The 22463-nt window shown below is 46.8% G+C and overlaps 1 protein-coding gene across 3 annotated transcripts in view; it reads left to right on the top strand.

The window, feature by feature from the left end:
- DDX6 (DEAD-box helicase 6) overlaps window positions 1-22463 on the top strand; it is a 322102-nt gene that overhangs the window by 34064 nt on the left and 265575 nt on the right. For all 3 annotated transcript variants that reach the window (XM_069224790.1, XM_069224788.1, XM_069224789.1), the window contains exon 3: window positions 16549-16612. In XM_069224790.1, coding sequence (XP_069080891.1) covers window positions 16549-16612 — 64 coding nt within the window. The remainder of the gene's footprint in view (window positions 1-16548; window positions 16613-22463) is intronic.

The following is a 22463-nucleotide window of genomic DNA, read 5'->3' as shown; positions in this document are numbered from 1 at the left end:
GGAATCCCGAGGCTTCCCCTGACCGCGACTCTTTGAATCCAAAGTCCCGACGCCTGGGAGAGACCCTGCACCCGCAGCCCCCAGGACCTGAAGGACCGGACTTTCACTGGAGAAGTGACCCCCAGGAGTCCCTCTCCCTTGCCCAAGTGGAGGTTTCTCCGAGGAACCCCCCCCTTGCTTGCCTGCAGCGCTGAAGAGATCCCGAGATCTCTCATAGACTAACATTGCGAACCCGACGCCTGTTTCTACACTGCACCCGGCCGCCCCCGCGCTGCTGAGGGTGAAATTTCTGTGTGGGCTTGTGTCCCCCCCGGTGCCCTACAAAACCCCCTTGGTCTGCCCTCCGAAGACGCGGGTACTTACCTGCAAGCAGACCGGAACCGGGGCACCCCCTTCTCCATTCTAGCCTATGTGTTTTGGGCACCACTTTGAACTCTGCACCTGACCGGCCCTGAGCTGCTGGTGTGGTGACTTTGGGGTTGCTCTGAACCCCCAACGGTGGGCTACCTTGGACCAAGAACTGAACCCTGTAAGTGTCTTACTTACCTGGTAAACCTAACAAAAACTTACCTCCCCTAGGAACTGTGAAAATTGCACTAAGTGTCCACTTTTAAAACCGCTATTTGTCAATAACTTGAAAAGTATACATGCAATTTTTATGATTTAAAGTTCCTAAAGTACTTACCTGCAATACCTTTCGAATGAGATATTACATGTAGAATTTGACCCTGTGGTTCTTAAAATAAACTAAGAAAAGATATTTTTCTATATAAAAACCTATTGGCTGGATTTGTCTCTGAGTGTGTGTACCTCATTTATTGTCTATGTGTATGTACAACAAATGCTTAACACTACTCCTTGGATAAGCCTACTGCTCGACCACACTACCACAAAATAGAGCATTAGTATTATCTATTTTTACCACTATTTTACCTCTAAGGGGAACCCTTGGACTCTGTGCATGCTATTCCTTACTTTGAAATAGCACATACAGAGCCAACTTCCTACATTGGTGGATCAGCGGTGGGGTACAAGACTTTGCATTTGCTGGACTACTCAGCCAATACCTGATCACACGACAAATTCCAAAATTGTCATTAGAAATTGATTTTTGCAATTTGAAAAGTTTTCTAAATTCTTAAAAGACCTGCTAGGGCCTTGTGTTAGATCCTGTTTAGCATTTCTTTTAGAGTTTAAAAGTTTGTAAAAGTTTGAATTAGATTCTAGAACCAGTTGTAGATTCTTAAAAAGTATTCCAACTTTTAGAAGCAAAATGTCTAGCACAGATGTGACTGTGGTGGAACTCGACACCACACCTTACCTCCATCTTAAGATGAGGGAGCTAAGGTCACTCTGTAAAATAAAGAAAATAACAATGGGCCCCAAACCTACCAAAATACAGCTCCAGGAGCTTTTGGCAGAGTTTGAAAAGGCCAACCCCTCTGAGGGTGGCAACTCAGAGGAAGAAGATAGTGACTTGGAGGAAAATTCCCCCCTACCAGTCCTATCTAGGGAGAACAGGGTCCCTCAAACCCTGACTCCAAAAATAATAGTCAGAGATGCTGGTTCCCTCACAGGAGAGACCAACACCTCTGAAATCACTGAGGATAACCCCAGTGAAGAGGACATCCAGTTAGCCAGGATGGCCAAAAGATTGGCTTTGGAAAGACAGATCCTAGCCATAGAGAGGGAAAGACAAGAGATGGGCCTAGGACCCATCAATGGTGGCAGCAACATAAATAGGGTCAGAGATTCTCCTGACATGTTGAAAATCCCTAAAGGGATTGTAACTAAATATGAAGATGGTGATGACATCACCAAATGGTTCACAGCTTTTGAGAGGGCTTGTGTAACCAGAAAAGTGAACAGATCTCACTGGGGTGCTCTCCTTTGGGAAATGTTCACAGGAAAGTGTAGGGATAGACTCCTCACACTCTCTGGACAAGATGCAGAATCTTATGACCTCATGAAGGGTACCCTGATTGAGGGCTTTGGATTCTCCACTGAGGAGTATAGGATTAGATTCAGGGGGGCTCAAAAATCCTCGAGCCAGACCTGGGTTGACTTTGTAGACTACTCAGTGAAAACACTAGATGGTTGGATTCAAGGCAGTGGTGTAAGTAATTATGATGGGCTGTACCATTTATTTGTGAAAGAACACCTGTTAAGTAATAGTTTCAATGATAAACTGCATCAGCATCTGGTAGACCTAGGACCAATTTCTCCCCAAGAATTGGGAAAGAAGGCGGACCATTGGGTCAAGACAAGGGTGTCCAAGACTTCAACAGGGGGTGACCAAAAGAAAGGGTCACAAAGACTCCCCAGGGGAAGGGTGATGAGACAACCAAAACTAAAAATAGTAAAGAGTCTTCTACAGGCCCCCAAAAACCTGCACAGGAGGGTGGGCCCAGAGCCTCTTCACAAAACAATGGGTACAAGGGTAAAAACTTTGATCCCAAAAAGGCCTGGTGTCATAGCTGTAAACAGCATGGACACCAAACTGGAGACAAGGCCTGTCCCAAGAAAGGTTCCACTCCAAACTCCCATCCAGGTAACACTGGTATGGCTAGTCTCCAAGTGGGATCAACAGTGTGCCCAGAGCAAATCAGGGTCCACACTGAAGCTACTCTAGTTTCTGAGGGTGGGGTGGATTTAGCCACACTAGCTGTCTGGCCGCCTAACATGCAAAAATACAGACAGCAACTCTTAATTAATGGGACTAGAATAGAGGGCCTGAGGGATACAGGTGCCAGTGTCACCATGGTGACAGAGAAACTGGTTTCCCCTGGCCAATACCTGACTGGAAAAACTTACACAGTCACCAACGCTGACAATCAGAGAAAAGTACATCCCATGGCAATGGTTACTTTAGAATGGGGAGGGGTCAATGGCCTGAAACAGGTGGTGGTCTCCTCAAATATCCCAGTGGACTGTCTGCTTGGAAATGACCTGGAGTCCTCAGCATGGGCTGAGGTAGAACTAAAAACCCATGCAGCAATGCTGGGTATCCCTGAACTGGTGTGTGTGAAAACAAGAGCACAGTGCAAGGCACAGGGTGAACAAGTAGAGCTGGAGTCTGGAAGAATGGCCCAGCCTACCAAGAGAACAGGAAAGTCAGTTGGGAAACCAACTGCAACACAGCAAAAGAAAGGGAACCTCTCTTCTCAGGAAGAAGTTCTGCCCTCTGAGGGAACTGAGCCTTTGGAGCTTGAACCTTATCAGGTTGAGCTCTTAGGCCCAGGGGGACCCTCAAGGGAGGAGCTGTGTAAGGGACAAGAAACCTGTCCCTCTCTTGAAGGCCTTAGGCAGCAAGCTGCTGAAGAGTCCAAGGGCAAGAAAAATGGAACACATAGGGTCTATTGGGAAGATGGACTCCTGTACACTGAGGCCAGAGACCCCAAACCTGGTGCCACTAGGAGAGTGGTAGTGCCTCAGCGGTTCAGAGAGTTCATCCTAACATTGGCCCATGACATTCCCCTTGCTGGACATTTGGGACAAACCAAGACGTGGGAGAGGCTAGTCAACCACTTCTACTGGCCCAATATGTCCAACATGGTTAAGGAGTTTTGCCTCTCCTGCCCCACCTGTCAAGCCAGTGGTAAGACAGGTGGGCACCCAAAGGCCCCCCTCATTCCACTTCCAGTGGTGGGGGTCCCCTTTGAAAGAGTGGGTGTGGACATAGTTGGTCCACTAGAACCTCCCACAGCCTCAGGAAATATGTATATCCTGGTAGTAGTGGATCATGCTACCAGGTATCCTGAAGCTATTCCCCTTAGGTCGACTACTGCCCCTGCAGTAGCCAAGGCCCTCATTGGTATCTTTACCAGAGTGGGTTTCCCTAAGGAGGTGTCTGACAGAGGTACCAACTTCATGTCAGCATACCTGAAACATATGTGGAATGAGTGTGGAGTGACTTATAAATTCACTACACCTTACCATCCACAAACTAATGGCTTAGTTGAGAGATTCAACAAGACATTAAAGGGCATGATCATGGGGCTCCCAGAAAAACTCAAAAGGAGATGGGATGTCCTCCTGCCATGTCTGCTTTTCGCTTACAGGGAGGTACCACAGAAGGGAGTAGGATTCTCACCCTTTGAACTTCTGTTTGGTCATCCTGTAAGGGGACCACTTGCTCTTGTTAAAGAAGGCTGGGAGAGACCTCTTCATGAGCCTAAACAAGACATAGTGGACTATGTACTTGGCCTTCGCTCTAGAATGGCAGAGTACATGGAAAAGGCAACCAAAAACCTTGAGGCCAGCCAACAGCTCCAGAAGTTTTGGTATGACCAAAAGGCTGCACTGGTTGAGTTCCAACCAGGGCAGAAAGTCTGGGTTCTGGAGCCTGTGGCTCCCAGGGCACTCCAGGACAAATGGAGTGGCCCTTACCCAGTGCTAGAAAGGAAGAGTCAGGTCACCTACCTGGTGGACCTGGGCACAAGCAGGAGCCCCAAGAGGGTGATCCATGTGAACCGCCTTAAGCTCTTCCATGACAGGGCTGATGTGAATCTGTTGATGGTAACAGATGAGGATCAGGAGGCAGAGAGTGAACCTCTCCCTCATCTTCTGTCATCAGACCCAAAAGATGGCACAGTAGATGGAGTGATCTACTCAGACACCCTCTCTGGCCAACAGCAAGCTGATTGTAGGAGAGTCCTACAACAGTTTCCTGAACTCTTCTCCTTAACCCCTGGTCAGACACACCTGTGTACCCATGATGTGGACACAGGAGACAGCATGCCTGTCAAGAACAAAATCTTTAGACAGTCTGACCATGTTAAGGAAAGCATCAAGGTGGAAGTCCACAAGATGCTAGAATTGGGAGTAATTGAGCGCTCTGACAGCCCCTGGGCTAGCCCAGTGGTCTTAGTCCCCAAACCTCACACCAAAGATGGAAAGAAAGAGATGAGGTTTTGTGTGGACTACAGAGGGCTCAATTCTGTCACCAAGACAGATGCTCATCCAATTCCAAGAGCTGATGAGCTCATAGATAAATTAGGTGCTGCCAAATTCTTAAGTACCTTTGACTTGACAGCAGGGTACTGGCAAATAAAAATGGCACCTGGAGCAAAAGAGAAAACAGCATTCTCCACCCCTGATGGGCATTATCAGTTTACTGTTATGCCCTTTGGTTTAAAGAATGCCCCTGCCACCTTCCAAAGGTTGGTGAATCAAGTCCTTGCTGGCTTGGAGTCCTTTAGCACAGCTTATCTTGATGATATTGCTGTCTTTAGCTCCACCTGGCAGGATCACCTGGTCCACCTGAAGAAGGTTTTGAAGGCTCTGCAATCTGCAGGCCTCTCTATCAAGGCATCCAAATGCCAGATAGGGCAGGGAACTGTGGTTTACTTGGGACACCTTGTAGGTGGAGGCCAAGTTCAGCCACTCCAACCCAAGATCCAGACTATTCTGGACTGGGTAGCTCCAAAAACCCAGACTCAAGTCAGGGCATTCCTTGGCTTGACTGGGTATTACAGGAGGTTTGTGAAGGGATATGGATCCATTGTGACAGCCCTCACTGAACTCACCTCCAAGAAAATGCCCAAGAAAGTGAACTGGACTGTGGAATGCCAACAGGCCTTTGACACCCTGAAACAGGCAATGTGCTCAGCACCAGTTCTAAAAGCTCCAGATTATTCTAAGCAGTTCATTGTGCAGACTGATGCCTCTGAACATGGGATAGGGGCAGTTTTGTCCCAAACAAATGATGATGGCCTTGACCAGCCTGTTGCTTTCATTAGCAGGAGGTTACTCCCCAGGGAGCAGCATTGGAGTGCCATTGAGAGGGAGGCCTTTGCTGTGGTTTGGTCCCTGAAGAAGCTGAGACCATACCTCTTTGGGACTCACTTCCTAGTTCAAACTGACCACAGACCTCTCAAATGGCTGATGCAAATGAAAGGTGAAAATCCTAAACTGTTGAGGTGGTCCATCTCCCTACAGGGAATGGACTTTATAGTGGAACACAGACCTGGGACTGCCCATGCCAATGCAGATGGCCTTCCAGGTTCTTCCACTTAGAAAATGAAGACTCTCTTGGGAAAGGTTAGTCTCATCCTCTTTCGTTTGGGGGGGGTTGTGTAAGGAAATGCCTCCTTGGCATGGTTGCCCCCTGACTTTTTGCCTTTGATGCTATGTTTACAATTGAAAGTGTGCTGAGGCCTGCTAACCAGGCCCCAGCACCAGTGTTCTTTCCCTAACCTGTACTTTTGTATCCACAATTGGCAGACCCTGGCATCCAGATAAGTCCCTTGTAACTGGTACTTCTAGTACCAAGGGCCCTGATGCCAAGGAAGGTCTCTAAGGGCTGCAGCATGTCTTATGCCACCCTGGAGACCTCTCACTCAGCACAGACACACTGCTTGCCAGCTTGTGTGTGCTAGTGAGGACAAAACGAGTAAGTCGACATGGCACTCCCCTCAGGGTGCCATGCCAGCCTTTCACTGCCAATGCAGTATAGGTAAGACACCCCTCTAGCAGGCCTTACAGCCCTAAGGCAGGGTGCACTATACCATAGGTGAGGGTACCAGTGCATGAGCATGGTACCCCTACAGTGTCTAAACAAAACCTTAGACATTGTAAGTGCAGGGTAGCCATAAGAGTATATGGTCTGGGAGTTTGTCAAACACGAACTCCACAGCACCATAATGGCTACACTGAAAACTGGGAAGTTTGGTATCAAACTTCTCAGCACAATAAATGCACACTGATGCCAGTGTACATTTTATTGCAAAATACACCCCAGAGGGCACCTTAGAGGTGCCCCCTGAAACTTAACCGACTATCTGTGTAGGCTGACTAGTTCCAGCAGCCTGCCACACTAGAGACATGTTACTGGCCCCATGGGGAGAGTGCCTTTGTCACTCTGAGGCCAGTAACAAAGCCTGCACTGGGTGGAGATGCTAACACCTCCCCCAGGCAGGAGCTGTAACACCTGGCGGTGAGCCTCAAAGGCTCACCCCTTTGTCACAGCACCGCAGGACACTCCAGCTAGTGGAGTTGCCTGCCCCCTCCGGCCCGGCCCCCACTTTTGGCGGCAAGGCCGGAGAAAATAATGAGAATAACAAGGAGGAGTCACTGGCCAGTCAGGACAGCCCCTAAGGTGTCCTGAGCTGAGGTGACTCTAACTTTCAGAAATCCTCCATCTTGCAGATGGAGGATTCCCCCAATAGGGTTAGGATTGTGACCCCCTCCCCTTGGGAGGAGGCACAAAGAGGGTGTACCCACCCTCAGGGCTAGTAGCCATTGGCTACTAACCCCCCAGACCTAAACACGCCCTTAAATTTAGTATTTAAGGGCTACCCTGAACCCTAGAAAATTAGATTCCTGCAACTACAAGGACTGCCTAGCTGAAAACCCCTGCAGAGGAAGACCAGAAGACGACTACTGCCTTGGCTCCAGAAACTCACCAGCCTGTCCCCTGCCTTCCAAAGATCCTGCTCCAGCGACGCCTTCCAAAGGGACCAGCGACCTCGACATCCTCGGAGGACTGCCCCTGCTTCGAAAAGACAAGAAACTCCCGAGGACAGCGGACCTGCTCCAAGAAAAGCTGCAACTTTGTTTCCAGCAGCTTTAAAGAACCCTGCAAGCTCCCCGCAAAAGGCGTGAGACTTGCAACACTGCACCTGGCGACCCCGACTCGGCTGGTGGAGATCCAACACCTCAGGAGGGACCCCAGGACTACTCTGATACTGTGAGTACCAAAACCTGTCCCCCCTGAGCCCCCACAGCGCCGCCTGCAGAGGGAATCCCGAGGCTTCCCCTGACCGCGACTCTTTGAATCCAAAGTCCCGACGCCTGGGAGAGACCCTGCACCCGCAGCCCCCAGGACCTGAAGGACCGGACTTTCACTGGAGAAGTGACCCCCAGGAGTCCCTCTCCCTTGCCCAAGTGGAGGTTTCTCCGAGGAACCCCCCCTGCAGCGCTGAAGAGATCCCGAGATCTCTCATAGACTAACATTGCGAACCCGACGCCTGTTTCTACACTGCACCCGGCCGCCCCCGCGCTGCTGAGGGTGAAATTTCTGTGTGGGCTTGTGTCCCCCCCGGTACCCTACAAAACCCCCTTGGTCTGCCCTCCGAAGACGCGGGTACTTACCTGCAAGCAGACCGGAACCGGGGCACCCCCTTCTCTCCATTCTAGCCTATGTGTTTTGGGCACCACTTTGAACTCTGCACCTGACCGGCCCTGAGCTGCTGGTGTGGTGACTTTGGGGTTGCTCTGAACCCCCAACGGTGGGCTACCTTGGACCAAGAACTGAACCCTGTAAGTGTCTTACTTACCTGGTAAACCTAACAAAAACTTACCTCCCCTAGGAACTGTGAAAATTGCACTAAGTGTCCACTTTTAAAACAGCTATTTGTCAATAACTTGAAAAGTATACATGCAATTTTTATGATTTAAAGTTCCTAAAGTACTTACCTGCAATACCTTTCGAATGAGATATTACATGTAGAATTTGACCCTGTGGTTCTTAAAATAAACTAAGAAAAGATATTTTTCTATAACAAAACCTATTGGCTGGATTTGTCTCCGAGTGTGTGTACCTCATTTATTGTCTATGTGTATGTACAACAAATGCTTAACACTACTCCTTGGATAAGCCTACTGCTCGACCACACTACCACAAAATAGAGCATTAGTATTATCTATTTTTACCACTATTTTACCTCTAAGGGGAACCCTTGGACTCTGTGCATGCTATTCCTTACTTTGAAATAGCACATACAGAGCCAACTTCCTACAGATGTCCTCCTGCCATGTCTGCTTTTCGCTTACAGAGAGGTGCCTCAGAAGGGAGTAGGATTCTCACCCTTTGAACTTCTGTTTGGCCACCCTGTAAGGGGACCACTTGCTCTTGTTAAAGAAGGCTGGGAGAGACCTCTTCATGAGCCTAAACAAGACATAGTGGACTATGTACTTGGCCTTCGCTCAAGGATGGCAGAGTACATGGAAAAGGCAAGTAAAAACCTTGAGGCCAGCCAAAAACTCCAGAAGTTGTGGTATGACCAAAAGGCTGCACTGGTTGAATTTCAACCAGGGGAGAAAGTCTGGGTTCTGGAGCCTGTGGCTCCCAGGGCACTCCAGGACAAATGGAGTGGCCCTTACCCAGTACTAGAAAGGAAGAGTCAGGTCACCTACCTGGTGGACCTGGGCACAAGCAGGAGCCCCAAGAGGGTGATCCATGTGAACCGCCTTAAGCTCTTCCACGACAGGGCTGATGTAAATCTGTTGATGGTAACAGATGAGGACCAGGAAGCTGAGAGTGAACCTCTCCCTGATCTCCTCTCATCAGACCCTAAAGATGGCTCAGTAGATGGAGTGATCTACTCAGACACCCTCTCTAGCCAACAGCAGTCTGACTGCAGGAAGGTCCTGCAGCAGTTTGCTGAACTCTTTTCCCTAACCCCTGGTCAGACACACCTGTGTACCCATGATGTGGACACAGGAGACAGCATGCCTGTCAAAAACAAAATATTTAGACAGTCTGACCAAGTTAAGGAAAGCATCAAAGTGGAAGTCCACAAGATGCTGAAATTGGGAGTAATTGAGTACTCTGACAGCCCCTGGGCTAGCCCAGTTGTCTTAGTCCCCAAACCTCACACCAAAGAAGGAAAGAGAGAGATGAGGTTTTGTGTGGACTACAGAGGTCTCAACTCTGTCACCAAGACAGATGCTCATCCCATTCCTAGAGCTGATGAGCTAATAGACAAATTAGGGGCTGCCAAATTCTTAAGTACCTTTGACTTAACAGCAGGGTACTGGCAAATCAAAATGGCCCCTGGAGCAAAAGAAAAGACAGCATTCTCCACACCTGATGGGCATTATCAGTTCACTGTTATGCCCTTTGGTTTAAAGAATGCCCCTGCCACCTTCCAAAGGTTGGTGAATAAAGTCCTTGCTGGGTTGGAATCCTTTAGTGCAGCTTATCTTGATGATATTGCTGTCTTTAGCTCCACCTGGCAGGATCACCTGGTCCACCTGAAGAAGGTTTTGAAGGCTCTGCAATCTGCAGGACTCTCTATCAAGGCATCCAAATGCCAGATAGGGCAGGGAACTGTGGTTTACTTTGGACACCTTGTAGGTGGAGGCCAAGTTCAGCCACTCCAGCCTAAGATCCAGACTATTCTGGACTGGGCAGCTCCAAAAACCCAGACTCAAGTCGGGGCATTCCTTGGCTTGACTGGGTACTACAGGAGGTTTGTGAAGGGATATGGATCCATTGTGACAGCCCTCACAGAACTCACCTCCAAGAAAATGCCCAAGAAAGTAAACTGGACTGTAGAATGCCAACAGGCCTTTGACACCCTGAAACAAGCTATGTGCACAGCACCAGTTCTAAAAGCTCCAGATTACTCCAAGCAGTTCATTGTGCAAACAGATGCCTCTGAACATGGGATAGGGGCAGTTTTGTCCCAAACAAATGATGATGGCCTTGACCAGCCTGTTGCTTTCATTAGCAGGAGGTTACTCCCCAGGGAGCCGCGTTGGAGTGCCATTGAGAGGGAGGCCTTTGCTGTGGTTTGGTCCCTGAAGAAGCTGAGACCATACCTCTTTGGTACTCACTTCCTAGTTCAGACTGACCACAGACCTCTCAGATGGCTGATGCAAATGAAAGGTGAAAATCCAAAACTGTTGAGGTGGTCCATCTCCCTACAGGGAATGGACTTTATAGTGGAACACAGACCTGGGACTGCCCATGCCAATGCAGATGGCCTTTCCAGGTTCTTCCACTTAGAAAATGAAGACTCTCTTGGGAAAGGTTAGTCTCATCCTCTTTCGTTTGGGGGGGGGGGGGGGGTTGTGTAAGGAAATGCCTCCTTGGCATGGTTACCCCCTGACTTTTTGCCTTTGCTGATGCTATGTTTTGAATTGAAAGTGTGCTGAGGCCTGCTAACCAGGCCCCAGCACCAGTGTTCTTTCCCTAACCTGTACTTTTGATTCCACAATTGGCACACCCTGGCACCCAGATAAGTCCCTTGTAACTGGTACCTCTGGTACCAAGGGCCCTGATGCCAGGGAAGGTCTCTAAGGGCTGCAGCATGTATTATGCCACCCTAGAGACCCCTCACCCAGCACAGACACACTGCTTACCAGCTTGTGTGTGCTAGTGAGAACAAAATGAGTAAGTCGACATGGCACTCCCCTCAGGGTGCCATGCCAGCCTCTCACTGCCTATGCAGTATAGGTAAGACACCCCTCTAGCAGGCCTTACAGCCCTAAGGCAGGGTGCACTATACCATAGGTGAGGGTACCAGTGCATGAGCACTGTGCCCCTACAGTGTCTAAGCAAAACCTTAGACATTGTAAGTGCAGGGTAGCCATAAGAGTATATGGTCTGGGAGTCTGTTTTACACGAACTCCACAGCACCATAATGGCTACACTGAAAATTGGGAAGTTTGGTATCAAACTTCTCAGCACAATAAATGCACACTGATGCCAGTGTACATTTTATTGTAAAATACACCACAGAGGGCACCTTAGAGGTGCCCCCTGAAACTTAACCGACTATCTGTGTAGGCTGACTGGTTCCAGCAGCCTGCCACACTAGAGACATGTTGCTGGCCCCATGGGGAGAGTGCCTTTGTCACTCTGAGGCCAGTAACAAAGCCTGCACTGGGTGGAGATGCTAACACCTCCCCAGGCAGGAGCTGTAACACCTGGCGGTGAGCCTCAAAGGCTCACCCCTTTGTCACAGCCCAGCAGGGCACTCCAGCTTAGTGGAGTTGCCCGCCCCCTCCGGCCACGGCCCCCACTTTTGGCGGCAAGGCTGGAGGGAACAAAGAAAGCAACAAGGAGGAGTCACTGGCCAGTCAGGACAGCCCCTAAGGTGTCCTGAGCTGAGGTGACTCTAACTTTTAGAAATCCTCCATCTTGCAGATGGAGGATTCCCCCAATAGGATTAGGGATGTGACCCCCTCCCCTTGGGAGGAGGCACAAAGAGGGTGTACCCACCCTCAGGGCTAGTAGCCATTGGCTACTAACCCCCAGACCTAAACACGCCCTTAAATTTAGTATTTAAGGGCTCTCCCTGAACCTAGAAACTAGATTCCTGCAACAACAAGGACTGCCTAGCTGAAAACCCCTGCAGAGGAAGACCAGAAGACAACAACTGCCTTGGCTCCAGAAACTCACCGGCCTGTCTCCTGCCTTCCAAAGAACTCTGCTCCAGCGACGCCTTCCAAAGGGACCAGCGACCTCTGAATCCTCTGAGGACTGCCCTGCTTCCGCGACGACAAACTCCAGCGGACCTGCTCCAAAAAGACTGCAACTTTATCCAAAGGAGCAGCTTTAAAGAACCCTGCAATCCCCCCGCAAGAAGCGTGAGACTTGCAACACTGCACCCGGCGACCCCGACTCGGCTGGTGGAGAACCAACACCTCAGGGAGGATCCCCGGACTACTCTACGACTGAGTACCAAAACCTGTCCCCCCCTGAGCCCCCACAGCGCCGCCTGCAGAGGGATTCCCGAGGCTTCCCCTGACCGCGACTCTCTGAAACCTAAGTCCCGACGCCTGGAAAAGACCCTGCACCCGCAGCCCCCAGGACCTGAAGGACCGGACTTTCACTGCAGAAGTGACTCCAAGGAGTCCCTCTCCCTTGCCCAAGTGGAGGTTTCCCCGAGGAAGCCCCCCCCTTGCCTGCCTGCAGCGCTGAAGAGATCCCTTGATCTCTCATTGACTTCCATTGCGAACCCGACGCTTGTTCTAACACTGCACCCGGCCGCCCCCGCGCCGCTGAGGGTGAAATTTCTGTGTGGGTTTGTGTCCCCCCGGTGCCCTACAAAACCCCCCTGGGCTGCCCCCCGAAGACGCGGGTACTTACCTGCTGGCAGACTGGAACCGGGGCACCCCCTTCTCTCCATTGGAGCCTATGCGTTTTGGGCACCACTTTGAACTCTGCACCTGACCGGCCCTGAGCTGCTGGTGTGGTAACTTTGGGGTTGCTCTGAACCCCCAACGGTGGGCTACCTTGGACCAAGAACTGAACCCTGTAAGTGTCTTACTTACCTGGTAAAACTAACAAAAACTTACCTCCCCCAGGAACTGTGAAAATTGCACTTTCCACTTTTAAAATAGCTATTTGTGAATAACTTGAAAAGTATACATGCAATTGAAATGATTCAAAGTTCCTAATGTACTTACCTGCAATACCTTTCAAACAAGATATTACATGTTAAATTTGAACCTGTGGTTCTTAAAATAAACTAAGAAAATATATTTTTCTATACAAAACCTATTGGCTGGATTTGTCTCTGAGTGTGTGTTCCTCATTTATTGTCTGTGTATGTACAACAAATGCTTAACACTACTCCTTGGATAAGCCTACTGCTCGACCACACTACCACAAAATAGAGCACTAGTATTATCTCTTTTTACCACTATTTTACCTCTAAGGGGAACCCTTGGACTCTGCATGCTATTCCTTACTTTGAAATAGCACATACAGAGCCAACTTCCTACATACTGCCCTTGTGGGCTCTCTTTGGTTCCCCCATCATTTTCAATGTTTTTGGCTCTTCCCTGTCAGAGGCAGTTGGCCCACCTACACATGTGAGGTATAATTTTTACTGGAAGACTGAGGGGAACATTGGGCGGTAGGAAATGTGTACCAGCACGGTGATCCCACACATGTGGGGAAAATGTGGTTTTTGTTTTGTTTTTTAGCTAAATTTGAGGTTTGCAGAGGATTCTGAAAAAACATTGGGGGATCCACACAAGTCACTCCTCCCTGGACTCCCATGGGTGTCTAGTTTTCAGAAATGTTTGGCTTTGGTACTTTTCCCTGTATGGCTGCTGAGTGTGCTAGCCTCTCAACCCCCTGCCCCTCAATCAACAAAAACAGGTAGTTTTGTATCTGATAATTTTGATGTGTCCACTTAGTGTTTTGGCACATTTCCTTTCACGGGCACTAGGCCTACACCCCACAGACAAGATACAAATTTTCTCGGGAGACTTGAGAGAACGCTGGGTGGAAGGACATTTGTGTCTCCTCTCAGATTCCAGAACCTTTGTCACTGAAGTGTGTGGAAAGTTCTCTCCAGCCCCCCCACCCCCCAAATTTTGAGGTTTGCAAAAGATTCTGGGTAACAGAACCTGGTGAGAGCCCCACAAGTAACCCCATCTTGGATCTCCCTAGGTGTCTAGTTTTCAAAAATGCACAGGTTTGGTAGGTTAGCCCAGGTGCTGGCTGAGCTAGAGGCCAAAATCCACAGCTAGGGACTTTGCAAACAAAAAGCTGCTTTCTTTGGGAAAATGTGGTGTGTCCGTTATGTTTTGAGGAATTTCCTGTCGTGGGCACTAGGCCTACTCAAACAAGTGAGGCACCATTTTTATCTGGAGACTTGGGGGAATGCTGGGTGGAAGGAAATTTGTGGCTCCTCACAGATGCCTGAACTTTCTGACATTGAAATGTGAAGACACTTTTTTTCTCTTTTTTTGTGCAAAGGATTCTGGGTAACAGAACCTGGTGAAAGCCCCACAAGTCACCCCATCCTGGATTCCCCTAGGTGTCCAGTTCTCAGAAATGCAGAGGTTTGGTAGGTTTCCCTAGGTGCTGGCTGAGCTAGAGGTCAAAATCCCCAGCTTGGAACTTTCCCAAAAACACGTCAAACTTCAATGTAAAAATGTGATGTGTCCATGTTGCGTTTCCTTTTGCAGGCATTAGGCCTAACCACACAAGTGAGGTACCATTTTTATCAGGAGACTTGGGAACACGGAATAGTAGAACAAGTGTTATTTCCCCTTGTCTTTCTCTACATTTTTTCCTTCCAAATGTAAGACAGTGTGAAAGACGTTTATTTGAGAAATGCCATGTAATTCACATGCTAGTATGGGGACCCCGTAATTCAGAGATGTGGTGTTTCTCAACACCTTATCTTGTGCCCATTTTGGAAATATGAAGGTTTCCTTGAAGCCTGTTTTTTTACTCTTTATATTTCACCAAATGAATTGCTGTATACCCGATATACAATGAAAACACATTGCAAGGTGCAGCTCCTTTATTGGCTCTGGGTACCTAGAGTTCTTGATGAACCTACAAGCTCTATATATCCCTGCAACCAGAAGAGTCCAGCAGACGTAACAGTATATTGCTTTTGAAAATCTGACATCACAGGAAAAAGTTAGTTAAATGTGGAGAAAAATGACTTTGTTTAACTCAATTTCAATATTTTTTACAGCTGTTTTCTGTAGGAAAACCTTGTATGATCTACACAATGACCCGTTGGTGAATTCAGAACATTGTCTACTTTTTAGAAATGTTTAGCTGTCGGAGATCCAGCATTGGTTTCACACCCATTTCTGTCACTAACTGGAAGGTGACTAAAAGCTCAAAACAATTGTAAAAATGGGTATGTTCCAGTAAAATGCCAAAATAGTGTTGAAAAATTGGGTTTTCTGATCCAAGTCTGCCTCTTCCTGAAAGCTGGGAAGTTGGTGAATTTAGCACCGCAAACCCTTTGATGCCATTTTCAGGGAAAAACGACAAGCCTTCTTCTGCATCCCTTTTTTCTCAAAATGTTAGCTGTATTTTGGCTCATTTCTTTTCCCTTAGGGGAACCCTCAAACTCTGGGTACCTCTAGAATCCCTAGGATGTTTTTCCTTTTTGGGGGGTGGGCGCACAAATTTGGCATGGCTAGCTTATGTGGACAAAAAGGTATGAGGGTCTAAGTTTGAACGGCCCCAAATAGCCAAAAAAAGCCTGGCACCTGAAGGGGTTACAAATTTTAAGTCATCCGTTGGCATTGGACTGCCAAGTTGTCAGTGTTTGATTTCCTAGTCAAGTAAAGACTTCATAGTTCTGTTGAGTGAACTAATTATTACCTTAGTTGTCGTGAGGACAGCTCTTCCTTGAAAACCAACACAGCAAAATTACTGAATCGTGTGTTCAGCGTACACAATTTGGAGGCATTGATTTTACACACAGGACTTTATTCATACCTAACAAAATGAACAAGTTTATTTTCTAGAATGTGGTCTGAATTCTGCTTTAGTCTTTCCCTTCTTTCCCTGATCTCATCATTGGGTAGCCATTGTCAAATTCTTTGCTAGTACATTTTTCTAAATTTGATATGGCAACTGCTTTGTAAATTATTTTGTAGCTTGACCATATTGATCAAAATGAAACTTATTTTAGATGTCTTAACTTGTAAGTTTTTTTTTTTAATTTTTTTTACTATGATCCTTGCACATCTCCAATTGCAAACTTGAAAGGAGGCTCTACAAAGAATTTTAAGATGTTATAGTGGAAAATTAACTTCATCTAGACTTCAAATTCATCTAACTTGCCTTTGAATATAGAATTACAAAGAAGGGTTGTTCTACCTACATGCAGTAATCAATTGCTTTTTTGACTGTTTTGTGTCATCTATATTGTTTTGCTCCAGTTTAATTTGCATTGTGGTCCATGAATTAAGTATTGGTAATTTGCTGTTAGGTTGCAATTTTAAAGTTTGTTCCTTGGCATACTTTATCATTTGATGTAAAAATAAAGAATTATCCTTAGGTGGGCAAAAGACTGACTTTAAACTATTTTTCCTTCTCTTCAGACCGGGTGACGATTGGAAGAGGACTTTAAAACTCCCTCCAAAGGATCTCCGTATTAAAACATCAGTAAGTTTGATGGTTGAAACCTGTATGCTGGTTAACTGGAAGCTTTTCACTAACAGTAAATTATTTTAGTTCTTTAGTCTGCACAGGCATCAGCTAAATTGGTTTCAAATGACACCCCCTATCATTTTGGTTTTCTAAAGTCTAATTGTGCAAGTGTTAAATTAATTTTCTAAATTTTGATTGTTGGAGTTGTGGCACTTGCCTGACTTGTGATCATTTTTTGTTGTTTTTTTCTTCCCCCTGCGTGGCAAGGCCTGGTAACCTTAAGCCACACTGACCCATTTTGAATTAATTATATTTAGGGAGTTGATACTCTTGCTGTCATGGAATAATCTTTTGAGTCGTGAGCCTGCAGCGAATGGAAATCTGTTTTTTTTATACAGTCTGTAATTCTATTTTAAACTATTGTGCCCTGTTGTAATTGGTACTGTGCTGTGTCTGAGAGTATACTGATATATTTGAGTCTAGTAAGGGGAAAAAAATTGTAATAAGTTGGAGTGATTTTTAGTAATTCATGCTTTAAGTGATGTTGCTACAGTTACGACTAAAACGTCACTAATGCTTAGGATGCAGCCTTGACTAGAAGTTAATGTTTGTTCTGTACCAAGGGTCTCCACCAAACCATGTAGTGGACAGGACTCAAAGTGCATTACTTTCTAAATTGCTTGCCATTCAATTCACCACTTGTGGGTGAGATGGTGGATAGTTGACCGCTGTTTATGTTGCACAGCATATGACAAAATGTGCTGTTTGTGAACTGCATGACTGTACTAGTGAACTTATAATATAGTTTATGCCAGCATTGGAAGGGCTTTGTTTGAGCCAATTAGCTTTCCTTATAGGGATTGGCTGGTAAATATTAATCTTCTACTGTCAGGGGTGACTAAGACCAGTTATGGCGTTTAAGTACTAATGCTGTGTGGCTAACAGTATGTGTTACCACTGACCGTTTTGGGCACAGTTTTAGTGCTTAGTGCTTTCCATGCTTCCCCAGCAGGTGATTTTATGTTCCATTTAGTCACTTGGTGCCCATCATGATACATTGCTGCCCAAATGTTTTCCATTTTGTGCATAAAGTGACTTTTTTGCCATAAATGTTTGCCTTTTTACGAAAGTGAAGGGGCTCAGAAGAATACAGTTTGGAGATTGGGTGCTTTTTGTCTGCACTTGGGGCATAATGTTTGAGCAATCGAACTCTTTAAAAAAACAAAATAAAAAAAAAGTTTCTCCTCCATTCCAGATTTTTGTAAACTCGTTAATTTCCCTTTCCAATTTCGCCTTTTTGACTGTACATTCGAATGCTCAGTTTTCAGAGAATCATTCTTTCTTCTGCAGTTGTAATTTCTACTATCTTTACTGTGTTGCTGCAGTTTGGCATTGGTTAAAAAGCAGACCAGTGTAAGTGAATATAATATACCCAAGAGGAAACATGGGTTCCAACCTCTAGTATGTTTAAAGTGGGTAGGTATCTTTTCAAAAACATTAGACTGTAGAGAAGATAAATTTGTTAATCTGGTTGGTGAAAGATTTCCGTCCAAAGCTTTTTCCCTGGTACTGGCAAACTTTTCATGCATCAGATTGGTGTTCTAGGAGACCAATATGAAGACACAAATGTGCCAGTAATGCCAACCTCGCTTCAAAGCCTTCTGTGCTTCAGACATCCAACGCCTTAAACTCTATGTTCACATAAGCTCTGGACATCCAGGTTCGGATTATCTGAAGCTCAATCAAACCAGGACGGAAATCCTGATTGCTGTGAACAGACTACAAGCCTATCTCAATGACCGGAACCAGCGACCTGATTCAAACACCAAACTTTCACACAATACCAAGTCACTTGGAATCAACCTGGATGCTGACTTCACCTTCAAGAAACACCTTTCCAAACAGACTGCCTTGTATCAGCTATCACTTGTTCAGAAAGTGACTTCAGAACTGCTGTTCAGGCCTCCTACTCTTGCGTCATCATAATGGTAATTCCTGCACCATGGCCTCGCAGGCGCCACACTACCGCCACTTAAGGGCATCTATGTGCCACAGTAAGTCTTATATTCAGGGCCTGAAGAAATAGGAGCAGAACACCCTGCCCCCATCCTAATGTAACTCCATTGGCTCCCCTTGCTGACCCTCGCTTTGTTAAAAAATTACATCCAGCAGCCCATCCCATTTTATCTCGCAGATTAGCTCCCCAGCTCTAGTAGGTCTCCCAGCCAGTCAGGGCACCAATTGTATTGCAGACTAAGAACTGTAAAAAAAAGGCAATCTCCCTTTTTATCTATGCTCAGTGTGCAACAGCATCTTATTATCCATTAGGACTTTCCTACCTCTGCTCTAATGTAAGAGTTGAAGGTGCACCTCTTTAAAGAACACTGCATCATAATGGCAGTTCTACAGTTCATCTACCTCAATCACTTGTTGACTGTATGCTTGTAAATGCTGCTCTGCAGCGCCTCACTGCCTTATGGTTGGGTTTGCCGAACAGAAGCACTACTTTCATGCATACCTCTTTGGGGTGGAGAAACTGCTGAGCCAGTGTTTTTCATACCTTTGTTTCAGGCACAAAGTATTTGTAGATGTTAATCCTCAAAGGATGGGAGCAGGCTTTGTTGCTCAGTGGCTGGTCCTCAATGAGGCTGCCAGTTACAGGTGAGCTTGAAGGAGGGTAGAAATGTTAATATGCACATGTGCAATTAAGTAAAAGCAAAGGCCAACTGGAGCTGCATCATGTCTTTAAAACGTTTGCCACCAAGGCTAAAATTCTTTCTCTACCAGGCTGTTTCAAGTCTCAATTTGTAGAGCAAAGACTTCCACCTCTGCCCTTAAAATTAGGCTTTTCATCTCACTTGCTGTCTAGGCAAAATGTGAAGACCTGATTGTTTGCCTAAGTAGAACTTACTCAGCACTTGCAATTCAGTTAGGTGGATTGTGTGGACTATATCTGTGCTGTCAGCTGTAAATTCATAAACAGCCAGAGTTGAATTGGTTATAAAAAATTGCATGAATCAACTGTTTAATTTAGAAAAAATACTATAGCTAAAACAGATCTGTAGCCTTGTCCTTTGTTATATGGAACCTCTAGTGAATTTGTCTGTGTACTTTGAGGGAAGTTAGAGTTGAAAATGACCTTTCCTGTAGGAAGCTGGCCTGGTGTTGGTGAGCACCTATGGTGTTACCACCTTATACCAGGTCCAGGTATTACCTATTAGTGAGGTGTATACAGCATCTAGGAAGCCAGGTCTCTAGAGGTTGCTGTCGATGAGCAGTAAAGACTTATCTAGGAGATATGCAAAGCTTATGCAATACCACTGTATTCACACACACACACACACGTGTTACAAAAATAAAGGTACTTTATTATGGTTAAATACTAAAATACCATATAGGTAATACTCTACTAGCAAGCGAGTAAACCCACTAGTACACATACACATTAGTAATCCGGAATAGGCATAGAAAGCAATAGAAAATAGTGAATTAACAGAAAATAATACATACCCTAGGGGGAGACCAAACCATATCCTAAGAAAATGAGGCAGTCCCCCACCCAAATGAGGGTAATCTGTAGAAGGGAGCTGGAGGAACTAGGAACCCAAAAGGTTAGTACCACACTGCCTCCCAGTGACCAAGAGAAAAGAGGTAAGTACCTGGTTTTTCCCCAAACCCACAGGTAAACTTCAGAAAAGGACTGTACAAGACTGGAAGAACCAAAGGTGTGGGTCCTGACAGAAGAGGACCTGCCAACAAAGGGGACTAAGTCAGTCCGATTTGAAGTGCCCGGTTAGGGCAGGAGACACTACCCACCCTTATGGAGATGCACGAGCCGGTCCACCGAGAAGACCAGGAGTCGACAGCAGCACAGGAGTGGGAGAAGAGTTCTAGGAGTGATGCAGTTGATGTCTCGCATCAGAAGAGTTGCAGTTAGTCAGTGGTGTGGAAAAACCACCAACAAGCCTTGGCAAAGGCAAGAGTCATAGATGAAGTTGCAGAGCTGCCGGGGACCAGGAAGGTGCAGGGGGACTCAGCCCAAGGAGAGAAGTCCCAGGTGACCTTTTAACAGTGAGAAGAGCCAGAAGTCGAGGATGCAGCACCACTGGCATCGGGTACAAGAGTCTCAGTGACTCCTACTCCACACTGGAGAGGAGTCCCACGTCGCTGGTGCAGCAGGCAGGAGACTGTGCTTTGCATGTAAGAGTGCTGGAGGCTGGGGCTACACTGAGCTTGAAGAGCCCTTGGAAGGAGAATCCAACAAGCCTTAGTAGCTTGCAAGAGTCCGTGCACAGGAGTACTGTCCTGCAAGGAGGCAAGGGCTCAGTCTCCCAAGTTGGACAGCTGGTAGAGAGGACCAAGGGGACCACTCCAGACCACCACCTCTGGCAGGATTTACGCAGTTTTGCATTAGAGAAGATCCATGCAGCTGTTCGTCGTCGTTGCTGTTGGTGCCTGCGGATGCAGAGGTGTGACTCCTTCACTCCAAGGGAGATCCCTCCTTGCTTCGTGTGCAGTTCTGAAGATTTGTTGCCTTCAGAGGATGCTCAGCCAGGGAAATGTTGCAGTTGCTGGAAGGAGCTGTAGAAACAGTGTTGCAAAGCGGAGTGGTCGCTGGAGTTGTAGATTGTCGGTGCTTGGAGGATCCAGTTGCAGTCCTGGTGATCAGAAGATTAAGTAATTGATACATAGGAATAGGGCTGGAATCTTGCACCTCTAATGTCTGGCACCACAATCTCCAAGTATGTGTGTGTATATATGTATGTGTGTGTGTATATATGTATGTGTGTGTGTATATATGTATGTGTGTGTGTATATATGTATGTGTGTGTGTATATATGTATGTGTGTGTGTATATATGTATGTGTGTGTGTATATATGTATGTGTGTGTGTATATATGTATGTGTGTGTGTATATATGTATGTGTGTGTGTATATATGTATGTGTGTGTGTGTGTGTATATGTGTGTGTGTGTGTATATATGTGTGTGTGTTCGATGGCATGTGTAGCTGCAGATACACATGCTGTGCATTATCCTGCCATCTAGTGTTTGGCTCTGAGTGTTACAAGTTGTTGTTCTTCGAAGAAGTATTTTCGAGTCACGAGATCGAGGGACTCTTCCCCTTTCGGCTCCATTGCGCATTGGCATCGACTCCATCTTAGATTGTTTTCTTTCCGCCATCAGTCGGACGTGTTCCTCTTAACTCCGTTTTCGGTTCGGAAAAGTTAGTGTTCGATGGCATCTGTCGCTGTAGATACACATGTTGTGCATAGCCCGCCATCTGGTGTTGGGTCGGAGTGTTACAAGTTGTTTTTCTTCGAAGAAGTCTTTCGAGTCACGGGACCGAGGGACTCCTCCTCTTTGTCTCCATTGCGCATGGGCGTCGACTCCATCTTCGATTGTTTTCTTTCTGCCATCGGGTTCGGACGTGTTCCTTTCGCTCCAGGTTTCGGAACGGAAAGTTAGCTCCAAATCGGAAAATTACGTCGGTATTGTTGCGTTCGGGATCGGGTTAGATAGCATCGACATCGCATCGATACGATAACATCTCCGTTGCCCTTCGGGGTAGTTTTCGATCCCCCGTCGGGGCCTGGTCGGCCCGACCGCGTGTGACATCGACGCTGATGGAACGGACCCCGTTCCGTTTCTGTCCTAAATGCCACAACAAATACCCATATACAGACCAACATTTGGTCTGTAACCTGTGCCTGTCGCCCGAGCACAGGGAAGAAACTTGTGAGGCCTGTCGTGCGTTCCGGTCCCGAAAAACGCTCCGTGACCGCCGAGCCAGAAGACTGCAAATGGCGTCCACGCCGACAGGACACCGAGATTTCGAGGAACAAGTAGAAGCCTTCTCGATCCAT

This window comes from Pleurodeles waltl, chromosome 3_1 (assembly GCF_031143425.1).
Source record: "Pleurodeles waltl isolate 20211129_DDA chromosome 3_1, aPleWal1.hap1.20221129, whole genome shotgun sequence".
NCBI lineage: Eukaryota > Metazoa > Chordata > Amphibia > Caudata > Salamandridae > Pleurodeles > Pleurodeles waltl.
The sequence above is the reverse complement of the archived record's forward strand: the minus strand, read 5'-3'. Positions and strand labels throughout refer to the sequence as shown.